Source organism: Malaclemys terrapin, chromosome 8 (assembly GCF_027887155.1).
Source record: "Malaclemys terrapin pileata isolate rMalTer1 chromosome 8, rMalTer1.hap1, whole genome shotgun sequence".
In the NCBI taxonomy this organism is placed as follows: Eukaryota; Metazoa; Chordata; order Testudines; family Emydidae; genus Malaclemys; species Malaclemys terrapin.
This window is the reverse complement of record NC_071512.1, coordinates 68,849,039-68,862,715: the sequence shown is the minus strand read 5'-3', so window position 1 is coordinate 68,862,715 and position 13,677 is coordinate 68,849,039. Positions and strand designations below refer to the sequence as shown.

The 13,677-nt window shown below is 36.8% G+C and overlaps 1 protein-coding gene across 1 annotated transcript in view; it reads right to left on the bottom strand.

Annotated features, from left to right (window-relative positions):
- VAV3 (vav guanine nucleotide exchange factor 3) overlaps positions 1-13,677 on the bottom strand; it is a 238,930-nt gene that overhangs the window by 63,480 nt on the left and 161,773 nt on the right. The window contains exons 18-19 of the mRNA XM_054037316.1: positions 11,122-11,144; positions 7,234-7,279 (exon numbers count right to left, since the gene is read on the bottom strand). Coding sequence (XP_053893291.1) covers positions 7,234-7,279; positions 11,122-11,144 — 69 coding nt within the window. The remainder of the gene's footprint in view (positions 1-7,233; positions 7,280-11,121; positions 11,145-13,677) is intronic.

Genomic DNA, 13,677 nt, shown 5'->3' with positions numbered 1-13,677 from the left:
CCTCATTTGCATTAACGTACTCCTACTTCAGGACTACATTAAAGGGAACTAGCTAGCTTTTAGAGCAGTGATACTAAGAACTCAGTGGTTCAGGAGCCAAATTAGCAATCAACACTACCCAAAAGAGGCACAGTAGTGTGAATTCATTGTTTCCTTTACTATGGTACAAGATATTCTTATTTAAACAGTAAATATATATTCTCACAGCAAAATGTCTAACCAAGTATTATTATTTTTTCAATTGGTTAATAACATAATAAAAGCATCCTGATTGGTTAATAATTAAATCACACAATGTTTTAATATCATGTGCTGCAAAGAGCTGCAAGAGACACATTGAAGGGCCACTGAGGCTCACAAGACTCAGTCTGAGTATCAGTGTTTTAGACAGCAGGATCTACCCGGGGCAGTTAGAGCATTTTACAGATCACAACCTTGTGGTACATTTTGCTGCACCGTGTAGACAAGCCCTAACTTTATTCTGTGTTTACCATGCTATAAATAAAGTAAAATGGTTGTTTTTAAGATGCCTGTTATTCTAGTCTCCCCTGTTTGGATTGGCAGTAAGGTTTTGTTTATTATCAGACCTACACAGTATGTTTGAAATACTAGTCTCATTCAGCAATTTGTTTTAGCAGCACTTCTAATTAGTAGCATAGTCTTTTAATACTATACTTCTGGTATGGTGCTTTGAAAGTCCAAATTATCTAATGCAGCATTTCAACAATGTTAAGAACATAAAATTCATTATTAAAAGGTGCTATACGTTTACAAAGTAAAAAACAACAGAGGGTCCTGTGGCACCTTTAAGACTAACAGAAGTATTGGAGCATAAGCTTTCGTGGGTGAATGCCCACTTCATCAGATGCAAGCGTCTTGCGTCTGATGAAGTGGGCATTCGCCCACGAAAGCTTATGCTCCAATACTTCTGTCAGTCTTAAAGGTGCCACAGGACCCTCTGTTGTTTTTTTACAGATTCAGACTAACACGGCTACCCCTCTCATAGTTTACAAAGTAGTATCCATATTCATGACCCAATCTAATTTGTTGAGAAAATTTAAAACATTAAAAATGCCTCAGATTTCTACACCAATGATTCTCATACTGTGATCCACAGAAATTCATAATGATGAAGAATCCATCACTCTTCAGTAAGGATGCTGAGCTCAGCTATTACTCTTAGGGCCAGTCTCTGATCACCGGTATACTGGCATATAGAAGGCTTTCGTTATGTTACCATATATTTATAAAAGCACAACAGAGATTGGAATCTGGCCCTTAGGCTTTCTTGAGGTTTAAATAATAAAACAAGATAAAACAAGTACCTATCTGCGTCCTGTGTGACTACTTCAGATTTTTGGGGGGCACACCCAAGGCCCTCTGAGGCATGATATATATAGCCACCTTCTAACACAAAATTTCTTCACTGCTTTCCCTTTGCTTAGGGGAAGAGGGACTTGTAATTTATTGCTGGTTTACTGCAGCAGCAAATCACAACCCTACCACAACAGCTAACCTGGCCAGTGTTGGGAAGACGGAGCAAGCTAAGGTTCCGCCAGATTCCTGCCCTTCTCCACCCATTTGTTCTGGGTATGGGGAGTGCTGAGTGCACAGGGGAGTAAGATAGATGGTTTTATACCCCAGTGTGGCTTTGCAGGGATTTGAATATCAGTACAGAGACCTTGAACTCGATTCTATATTCTATGGGGAGCATGATGGTAACATGTTCACAATGACGCAGGTTAATAACCAGACAGGTTTTGTACCAGTTAAAGATTTTCCATGGTATATGGCTTCATTTCTATCTCTAATGAGTTGCAACAATCAAACCCAGAGGTCATAACTGTGTAGATCACTAGGGATAGATCTGAGTCTGACAGGCTGGATCATAATCTTCTTGCCAGCCACAGATTGAAGTGGGGGTTTGTCTACGGCTATTTGCTATTGGGTGCTCTTTGCTAAGATCCTGTGCTTGGTGTCCTATGACACTGGCTCTCAACTATGACTATGTACCCCTTTCAGGAGTCTGATTTGTCTTATGTACCCTCAAGTTTCACCTCACTTAAAAACTACTTGCTTACAAAATCAGACCTAAAAATACAAAAACGTCACAGCACACTATTACTAAAAAATTGCTCTCTCATTTTTACCATATAATTGTAAAACAAATCAATTGGAATATAAATATTGCACTTACATTTCAGTGTATAGTATATAGAGCAGTATAAACAACTCATAGTCTGTCTGAAATTTGTACTGACTTCGCTAGTGGGTTTTTTATAGCCCGTTGTAAAACTAGGCAAATATCTAGATGAGTTGATGTACCCCCCTGGAAGACCTCTGCATATCCCTGGTTGAGAACCACTGTCCAATGATATTCTGCCAATGATATTCTGTTTGAAATAAGCTAATTCTTTGTAATGGGATGTGTTGTGTTTGCGGTAAATGACAAAAGTCTGTATGTAGCAATCATCCAGAGCCTTCAAGGGCTTGCACATTTTTGCCTGGATAGGTCCCGCAGATGAGAGTATCAGATATGCAGAAATTTAGTATTTGTAATGAAAAGTGATAATTAAATAGAATTCAGCTGTAGCTGCAATTTCAATGCACTTAACAATTGTGTCAATGCTTAGCAAGAGGTTACAGTTAAGTCAGGACAATTAAACATTTGAATAAGACAGATTTTACTCTTAAATATACCATGCTGGGGCGAGGCTCCCAAAGCAATGAATCAAAATGAATCGGACATACATATCACAGGGAAAAATATCTCCCATTATGTTGAAACATGGTATCAAACTCTGTAGTATGCTTATGACATATACTTGGGAAGGGAAAACGTCATTCAGAATATATTGCAATATTTCCTACTTTTCTAATATGAAAAATAGACATTCACTATAATACATAAAAATAGATGAATATTTCTTTTCATTGCATATATTTAAATAACACAGGGAATTACAATACCACACTCTGGTTATGAGATTTCACAGTCTAACGTGCATAAAAACCCTGAAGCATGGTGTATCCAACCTCCCACTATATCTTATTTAAATAACCATATCTCTGTTACTTTATTTCCAATTGCACAGCTCCCAACGTATGTTCTTCAAGCAATAACCTCACACTTTCCTTCAATTCCTTTCCTTTATTAACAGTGTATAATCAGTATTAAAGACTAATTTTGCAAAGCATGTATAGACCAGACATTGACCAGATACATACATACATATATATATATATATACACACACACACACACACAATTTTGTAAATATTTGGAAATCAGATTAAATGTTACAGTGAATTCTTTAGGTTTTCTTGCAGTAAACTATGAGATACATATCTTCATTTTGCCCCTCAATCCAAAACTAAGGTTGTTTTCCAAGATTTAATCCATGCTTGCAAGAAAATCAGCTATTTTAAAAATCAGAACACGTTCACCATAGCCTTCTTTCACAGATCAGATTTCAAGTTTCTCTGCAACAAATCTGAAGTACAAGCTTCTAGTGTTCCCATTTTTGCCAAGTTTATCATACTGACATGAAATATGTTTTTTACAGTTTTAGAAATTAAAGTCCCAATATTTGCATTAGCATAAATGTTTAGGGTAAACTTAGTTTAAAAACACTAAACAGTGAATCCATTACATTTTAGCTCTATATATACCAGGAAATAAAAGGGACAGCCGACAAACTTGCAACATACCACTTCTATATCAAAGAGAATAATTGTGTTTTTACAAATACTGGGGAGCAAGCTATTTATGACAATTTTTCCTTATTAACAAAAAGTGTAACAAAAGAAAGACATTATAGATGTTCAGCACAGTGCATGTTTTTATCAAAATAAGCCCCGAGTCATACAAATCCTCATGCACATGTTTAACTTGAAGCATGTCAATAGCATGCTTAAAGTAAAACGTGCATATGGATCCCTCTTCAAAATGCAAAAAATTAGAGTTATCATTTCAGATTTCCCATTCCAGGCAAAGTTTCCTGCAAACCTAAATCACATCTTAAATCCTCTTTGGTACAAACTTTCATTTCATCTTTTGTATTATAAAGAAAATTCGAACACTGGGCCAAATTCTTGCTTGCTTCACAGATGTGCATAAATATGCCAGCAACACACACACACACACATACACATTTTGTTAACTGCAGTGTAATGTGGAGAATGGTTGCCCCAGGCCTGGTACCTATAAAAACCAGTGGCTAGACCATCCTCAACTGGACCCACATGGGGAAGCCACAAGGCATAGGGAAAGAATCAAACAGTAGACCATATGTTTTTGCTTTTCAGTTTGTTTTTCTTTTGCACAGGTACACTCCCTTTTTGCTGGCTCTTCCAGCGGCTACCAGCTTCTCCCCTTCCTTATCTGTTGCCCCTCTGGCCCCATCTCTTATCCTTTCCTCTTATGAAGCAGAAAGAGTGACAAGTGAATATCTTTAACTCTAAAAGGAATCTGCCAAATGCAACCACATAATCTTTAAAGAGAAAAACAGACACTATCTATTTATCGTTTATAGGGTAGCACAGCTGGGCTAGGGATCTTTCTTCACCAAAGTAAGAGCTTTGCCAGAAAAGAAGCAGAATTACTTTAAGCCAGGTGAAAATTCCAATACCTTCACACTAATTGCTACTTCCTTAGGGCCATATACTGCCCACAGTCTCCCCTCCAACCTTTTAATTGATCTAAATCCCTGTCACTGGGGATTGCATAGTGTAATCCGGGGCAGAATTTGGTCCTTATACTCCAAAGACAACTCAGTTTCTATTAAGTTGGGGTCTACCATAGACAACTCTTATTTTTAAAATAGCCAGACACAGAACAGAAGCAGGCTACAGCAGATTTGCAAAAAAAAAAAAAAAAAAAAAACTGATGATTACATAGAGTATCTATTGCTGATATCAACTAATATTTGGACATTGCAAGGACATGCTACTGAAAAACAGCAAATATCAGCTTTGTTAAAAATATGGCCCAGGCTTCAGTATCACAACACTGTGGGGAGCAAACCACATCAGATCTCTCAAACACGTACTAGACTAGGCATTTTTAAAGCCTGTGTATTAAAGTTTAATTGGTAACTTTGACCTTGACTATCACTTTCAACAGAAATATCACAGTAGTGCTAGGATTTTCAGAGATTTATGATCCTGTGTTCTTGAAAAGATACTAGCACCGCTGTAGTAATGCATGTCTGAAATAATTGATCTGTCTCTTACAAGTGTTGTTCTCTTGATTGCACATTGCTTTGAGAGATAGAAGCTGCTATCTGATGGAAACACTACCAGTCAACAGTACATTTAGAAAATGCAAAAAAGATGCCAGGATTCAACCCACAGACGTTCTTGTTTTAAAATGTTAACTCAACCAAATTATTGCAGGAGCCTCCAAGACTGTGTGCTAGAAGGATACAAATAAGATAGAGATTGCCTTGTCATTATGCCATTAATTTGAAAATTGCCACATTGCTTATACAGAAGAATGTGATCAATATGTAGTTTTCAGCTATGTTTGGTTAGCTCTTATTTCAAATATATGTAATAGCAGAATCAATTTTGCAGAAGTTTGAAGATTCAAGACCAACATTTTCAACCAGGGGACATAAACTTAGGTACTTAAAAAATAGTAGAATGATTTTCAGAGGTCCTGAACTACCACTGGCTTCCAAAAAACAATTGAGGACCAGAGTCTGCCATCAATACTAACGTTGAATGGTCTTCAACCTCCAGAATAAGTTATTCGGAGAATCTGGGCCTTAATAATTTAGGCCCTGATTCAGGAAAGCACTTAAGCATGTGCTTAAATCCCATTGCTTCAATGGCATTTAAACACAGGCTTATGCCACCTTCCTGAATAAGGGATCTCAATAATTACTGACGTCAATGGGAGCTGAAAATGCTCAAGTTACTTGTATTTAAGTGGCTACACAGGGACTTGAGCACCTAACAGTAGACAGCAAAGTTTAAAAATTAGGGCCTAAATGAGAGCTCACACACACGAACAATACGCTTAAAACATCAGTTTGTATAATTGAATGAGTAAATAGGCAATAGCCCCACTAGGCCAATGGCTTGTTACTCTTTATGCTGCCCCTTCTGACAGCAGTACACATTAAAAGTTTTGGCTTCAAGTTTCCTTGAGTAAAACGGCATAAAGGCTGACCTAAGTGCAGAGTGAAGCAAGTTTTGGCTAGAGGCAACAAAGCAACTGTAAGCCTTCTAAAACATCTCATAATCTGACATGAGTAAGAAGGGTGTGGATTGTTTCAACATTTAGAACCTGTGCAGCTGAACATTTGGAACGATGGCTGCCTAACCACCTCACTTACTCCTCAGCAAACACACAGCTTTACCAGGTTTTGAGATGGTGCAAGGCTGCTAGCCCATTTAGTGTTCTACTCAAATTGTTCTCAGGTATCTACATTCAGAAACATTTAAAATAGTTGTTCTGAATAAAACTAAGTTATCACCATATGCATAACAAATCTCCAGTAATTAAACTGTGAAAAGAAACATACAAAAGACAAAAGCATAATTACTGTAAAAAATGTCAGTGTTAAATAGAAGAACTATTGAATATTCTATTCAGACAAATAATTGGTCTCCAGAGGAGATGCTCACCCAGTTAGTAGATAGTTTGTAATTAAACCCTTAATTTTCTTAAGAGCCAGTGTCCATGATTCTATAACAAACTATAGTGAGAAATCTAACAACTATAGTGGGAAATACAGCCTTTACGAAGGTGTATATAAAATTACAGACTATTTATGGCTTTTTTGGAGAGCAGCTAAAATCCAGTCCAGCAAGGTACAGATAAATCCCAAGGCAGGTTGAAAGCACCAAGAACTTTGCAGGATCAGAAACTAAGGTTTATACACAGCTGCCTGTTTTTAACAGCAAAGTACACAAGGGTGGAGAAACTGCTAACCAAAAGCCCAGAGGCTTTTCAATGTGCAAACAAAGCTGAACAAGCACTGCTTATAAACATGCATGTAAAAAAACCTGGAGTTCAGTCAGTTATATGACCATACCTTTGAAAACACAGCCAAGCCATTGATTTAGACCTGCAAGACTTTAGGTTCCCAACAGAAAAATAAGCAATGTGTTCTCAACGCTGCGTGCAGTGTAATGCTGATCATGATACAGATAATGTTATAGTTGAAGCTTTCTTTTGCCTTTTTAATTCAAAAGAGTAATTAATAAAAGATATAAAACAAACCTGAGTCCATCTGTCTGGAGTTTCTTCGAATTCCATTAGTTCTTTTCTGCAAAGCAAAAATACAAGTCAAGGACATGTATAAACCAGTTTTAATTTCTAAGTACAGTAGAACCTCAGAGTTAAAAACATCACAGTTATGAACTGACCACTCAACCACACACCTCATTTGGAATCAGAAATATACAAACAGGGAGCAGCAGAGACAAAAAAAAAAAAAGGGGGGGGGGAATTCAGTACAGTGCTGTGTTAAACATAACTACTAAAAAAATTAAGGGAACGCAGCATTTTTCTTCTGCATAGTAAAGTTTCAAAGTTGTATTAAGTAAATGTTCAGTTGTAAACCTTTGAAAGAACTATAACATTTTGTTCAGAGTTATGAACAACTTCCATTCCCAAGGTGTTTGTAACTCTCAACTAAACTAGTGTTTGTAGTCTATTAGGCAAAGCTAATTTTTAAAAAGTTCTCTTCCATCATACAGTGGGGTTAATACAGAAATATCATGCATTAATATTTATTGTTGGGGTGCAAGTGACACAAAAGGTTCATGTGTTAGCCTGTCACCTCTTGACATCTGGGTTGAAACTCTGCTGAGATCACATGTGAAAATGATTGTAATAACTCAGCCTATTTTATAATGGAAAAATACACCACACAGTTTGGCACTGTCTGCCTCAGGGAAGGTCCAGGACTAAGAACAGCAGCAAGAATGCATGTGAATGAAGTTGCAATTCCAATAGGGTGGGAGCCTTACACCTTTGTACTTAAGCTCCTTACAGTTAACAATGCCTGTCCCATCTCTCAAATGAGTATTTGATTTTTTAAAAAACGTGAAGTAGTAAACTTTTATTCTATTTTTTTTAAGTTTAGTTTAGGCAAACTGGAACTATATGAAATCCCAAGTACGCTGTACAAACAGGATGGTTTATTATTTGGCAAGTGCTGATTTGTACCAATTGCACAGACCTCTGCGTTTAAATAGGCCCCGAGGAACTTCAGTGCATAATAAGGTATATTTGTACGTTAGTCATCTCCTCCTGCTACTTGTTTTAATTAGTAGCTTGCATGAGGGCTCATACAAATCACAATGTTTTACTCAAGCCAAGCAGAGCAAAAACAAAGGGTGCAATCAGTTTTTTTTTTAAATTGAGACTGTATTGTTTATTCACACTGACACAGAGAGGAGAGGAGCCATAAGCTTGGGGTGAGGGGAAGCTGGGAAAGCTGAGGGGAAGTTATTGTGGTTGGTTGCAAAATGTTTCCATGGCTTAACTGGAAAAAAAATGTGATAATTTATCAATGTAACAATAAAATTACATACACTAAAGGAAAGAAGAGGGCATAAAAATATTCAAGGAAGTAAATGTTGGGAGGGTGTGAAAATGTAATGAATGCTTCATCTTATATTATTATCATCAGTAGATCATAACATTTTCTGTAACATAAATCCATCTTTTCTTAAAAACCTGATTTCATTTACACTAAGTTCCCTTTACACCACTCTGGCAACATAAAGGGACCTTAAAGACATATTAAATACATTTAAGGCCCCTTTATACTGCCAGCACCATTTAAAGGGGCCATGGCACAAATAAGAATAAGGCTCCAATTTTACATTCTACATAAAATCAAGGTATAGAAACATCAGGAGAAGGAATTTTTTCTTACAAAAATCTCAAGAATCAAGTTAAAGGAAGAGGCATGCAAAGAGGAGGAATAAAACAGAATTAGGATAAATATTATCTCATCCAGCCACATATGTTCATCACTGGTAGTTTTACTCACTTCTGGCAACCTTGTCCATAACATACCATAAGCAATCTGTTTATAGATTCTTCATTACTGTATGCCATGTGTAATGATCAACAGACTTTTAAGCAAACAAACCATGCTATAGTTTTGGTGTTTAAGATGTTCATGTTTAACAGTTTACAGAGAGATTTAAAATGTAAAACAAACAAACAGCACATGGCAGAAGGTAAGGTAAGCAAGCTGCTGGTGAGGATTCTATTAAAATGAGCACATGCAACAGACATTTTAAAGTGAGCTTATAGCACTGGCAACTGAGGTCTTCTACTTAACCATAAAACATGTATAAACGCATGCCAACCACTCCTCCCTCCTCCCCTCAGAGTTCTGGCAATGTTTATTTATCCTTATAATGTGTGATCCCCTCAAGGAAAACCGAGTAGTTCTATACCCATTAAATCCTGCCCCGTCCCATAAACCTATCAAAATAGGGCAAACTAATGTCAACTATAAGAGTTGTTTTATGATATGGACACCTGCCCACTAGGGGCTGAGCTGAACTGAATTCACCATCTCATTACACATAGGCCACTGAACACTTATCAAAAGGTAATAGTTCATGGTCCATAATGACCTGTGCCAGATCTTAACATTTAATGGGACCACACAGGTGAAAGATTCCATATCTATTTACCAGTCATCTCAACCATCCGGAGCCCCTAACATTACACTTTAATTATCCAAAGCGCTAGGTTTTCTAAGCTATATGTGACAGAAATGTATATTCTCCATGAAATTCTCCACAAGTCAAGGGAGTAAAAAAACCTGTTACCTGCTCAATATAGAGGGCTTATATTTTCAGTCCTACATTTCCTTTTACAATTCATTTAGCCACTAGATCATGCAACATTAACATTACTAAAGATGACGGACCTGTATATAACACTTCTGTTCAGGTAAGTGGTGTAAAACAAAACCAATTGTCAGTGGAGTTCTATTAATTCCTCCAATAGGTTTTAAGGAAATTTAAACAGGTCTCTTAACATATGAATTTCCAAATAGCAATTCGACAGTGGAAACTTGCTAAAAATGTGCACTATCCGAGGAGCAGGCTGAGAATACACAGTCTTAATTATGTAACATTTATTAGCAGTCAGCATTAATCTGCCATTATATTTTTATAACAGTAATCGTTTTCTTTTGATTTGCATTGCCAACCTGAGTCATGGCAGGACAGCATGCAAGTAGAGACAATCACAAACCTGAATAGGTAAAATTATCATCATTATACAAATGTATCTGGTGCTCATAACCGTACTGCCAGCTTACAAAATGAATTTACATCCACTGATCTAAAATGGATGCTGGAAATGCAATGTAGTGTCCTGGGTTTAAAACATAGTCTGTATTTTGTCAAAGTTAGTGGGAAGTAGGACTTTTACTTCTTTCTGTACCATAATGGAAAGACATCAGCAATATGCAGCGAGATACTTCACTGTGACTTGCAATATTCTTAGAGCTTTGTCATGACATATCATGCATACTGACTAACTTCTCTGGACATTAGTAGTTCATTTTACTGTCCTGTCAGGATTAAGCAAATTCCATGGTTGCTGAGTGACACTAAGGAAGAATATGGTTATGTAAAAAGTCAGTATTCCACTGCAAATTTTGCAGCTTACTGTAGGCTGAAGAATTGCAGATTTATTAGTCCATAGTAGTATATTATTATTGCAGAATTTGCTGAAATTTACCTAAGGATAGTTTTATCTCTGCTGCCAAATTTGGCCTAGAAGCGCTAGAGAACTGTGATCACTGATATTCTGAGTTAAATTAACAACATTGTTTTACTTTCCCCCTATAATTTAAGAAAACTTACATTATTCCCGTATCCTAAACACTGAAAAATCTCAATGAAAATTAGGTTAATCCCCTGCAATTTAATACAGATATATCTAATTGTTAGTGCATGTACATGGAGTCACTTCTACTGCTAGAGTTTGCATAACTCTAAATAAATGTAAGTTAGCTGCAGAAAAATACATTATTTATTGCACTGGCACAGCCATATGCAGTAAATGAACAATTTGTAAGCCATCAAAAAAATAAATATCGCATAAAAATTGAAAATGAATCCTTACCTCATGTTTCAGGGTTCCGTGTTCTGAAAAAAAAGTAAAAATGGGCATTATCAGTGCCTGTCAATTTGTTCTTTTATATAGTAATCTCTGTCTGTGCTGCGCTGCATGAGAACACACTACTGCTTTGTTTTGCTAACTGATACCTGTAATATGGTCCGACAGCCCTGGAGCTAAGATAGTTATTGTTTTGCAAACTGTGTTCTTAGAGCTGATTGGCTCTTGTCAGGTAACACTGAACTAACGCTATAAATGGCCCGTTTCTGAGTTATGCTGAACTTTCCAACAGTTGTATGCCAAACAATCAAATCATTTAAATCTTTAGAAATGGTTCTACTGAGTTTCAAAAACACTATGTAACCGCATACACCTTTTGGGAAATTCTATAGTTAAGATTTCTATTGCAACTGTAATTTAAACTTCCTCTAATCCCTTTGCACCTAATAATATTCTATATTGCTGTATAATCAGTTCAATGTTTTGCCTACTGGTTGTGGTGGGAACCTTAGCTTTGAAGTTTCCTGAGATTCAATATACTTAAATTCTCAAGTAGCACTGCAGTAACATACTATAGGAGGGGTTTTTTTGCAATGAGTTTTCTTGTTTTCTTTTAGTTAAAAAAAAAAAGCAGCATGAGAAAAGGATAAAGAAAGGTACTCTTGTGGGTTATCGGAATGGTTGCATCAGTGTGTTAAAGCTGTGTGCATACAGAGCACCACATAGATCTATGAACCCAGCAAGGGTTTGGGGAATGGGGAAGGAGATTATGGAGTGTGTGATCTGATCAGCATACTTTCTAATAAAAACATCACTGCATCCTAGATTTTATTTTACTGCCTTATCACACAGCTGTGTTTATTTCTATGTGGCATTCTCCAGGCCCACTCCTGATGTCTGGTAAGGAAAATTATGTATTGCACATGTCCAGTGTTTAGTTTACAACCACAGACAATTTCCAAACTTTTTCAAACATTGGTGTGACAATCAGGGTCCAGATACCTCAGGGGGTCTGAACCCCAAAGAATAAGCAATTGAATCAACTGACTGTATACAATATTATTGTACTATAAAAGTGTACTGAGTAAGATGTCATAAAAACTGGTGATAAATTGGTCGCGGATATTACTGCATGATCTATGTATGGGATGTGTATAAAGAATTATGTATGTGTCCTGGCAGTATGTTCTTAAAATGTATTTTAGAAACAGTGCATAAATCAAACCTGCCCTAGACAGACAAATGTGGATTTATCTGTCTGACTGGCTTGATTACAGGCAGAGGATTATGAAAGCATATTTACATATCGGGTAAACAAAGCAATCAAGAAAAAAGAACAGGAGTACTTGTGGCTCCTTAAGAGACTAACAAATTTATTTGAGCATAAGCTTTCGTGGGCTACAGCCCACTTCTTCAGATGCATAGAATGGAACATATAGTAAGGAGATATATATACATACAGAACATGAAAAGGTGGAAGTAACCATATCAACTCTAAGAGGCTAATTAATTAAGATGAGCTATAATCAAGCAATCAAGCTAACTAGCAACAGAGGGGGAACAGAGTCAATACCCCCATGAAGTCTTCTGGCTTTTGAGGCAAAGACACTGGACTTTGCAAAACAGAAGGGGATCAAAAAGACATTCTAGTTGTCCCTCACTTAGGGAACACAGTGGTTTATGGTTCTGAGTGTCCTCAGCAGAGCATCCCAGTGGCAAATCACGCATTTCTTACCAAGGACCATATACTGAATGAGCCAAATATGAAGCTCTAAATCTAAACATTTTGATTTGCTAAAGCTAAAAAATGCATCCAAAATGGTACTTATTATACGAAACAAACCTCTTGGTTACTCACATTTTATTTAAAGATAAACACACTTGTTGACAATAAGAATATGAACCAAGAAATCTCAGCAGGAGACTGGAAGGACAGAATGCTACCAAGTAGGAGCAGTATAATTTTCCCCTCATGGATGAGGGAAAAATCATTTTGTCACACTAAGGGAATTTTTTTTAAAAAAGGTTGTAAAGATTTTTTTTCAGCCTTCCCAAAAATATTCATTCATCTTTGTGTTGTAAAAGAGCAGGGAGAGAGGGGGAAGCAAAAAAATAGTTTTGAGGAGATTATTAAGGCTTAGATTTTCAAAGGAGCCCAAGGGAGTTAAGTATTCAAATCCCACTGAAATTCAATAGGATTTAGGCATTTAACTCTCTTGGACTACTTTGAATATGCCAACCTATGGTAAGGGCACGAGGGTAAGAATGAATTACCTTTTTGGCCTTTACTCCTGTATAGTTTCACTACCGTGGTGTTATAAATGACTTCAAAACTGAACTAAGTACCACGTGAGTACCATGAAAATGGAATCTTTATAAAAGTTCATTCCCAATCATCAGTTCTGTTAGTGTTTTATCTTCATATGTCTCAAATATTAGAGTGCACTGGGTGCCTTTCTGTCCTGGTGTGGGAGAGTTTATAGGAGGAGACTTGGGCTTTATGGATGACACATGAAAGTCCTGTGAACTGTTTTGCTTTTGAGTGAAGAAAGCACCTTGTCT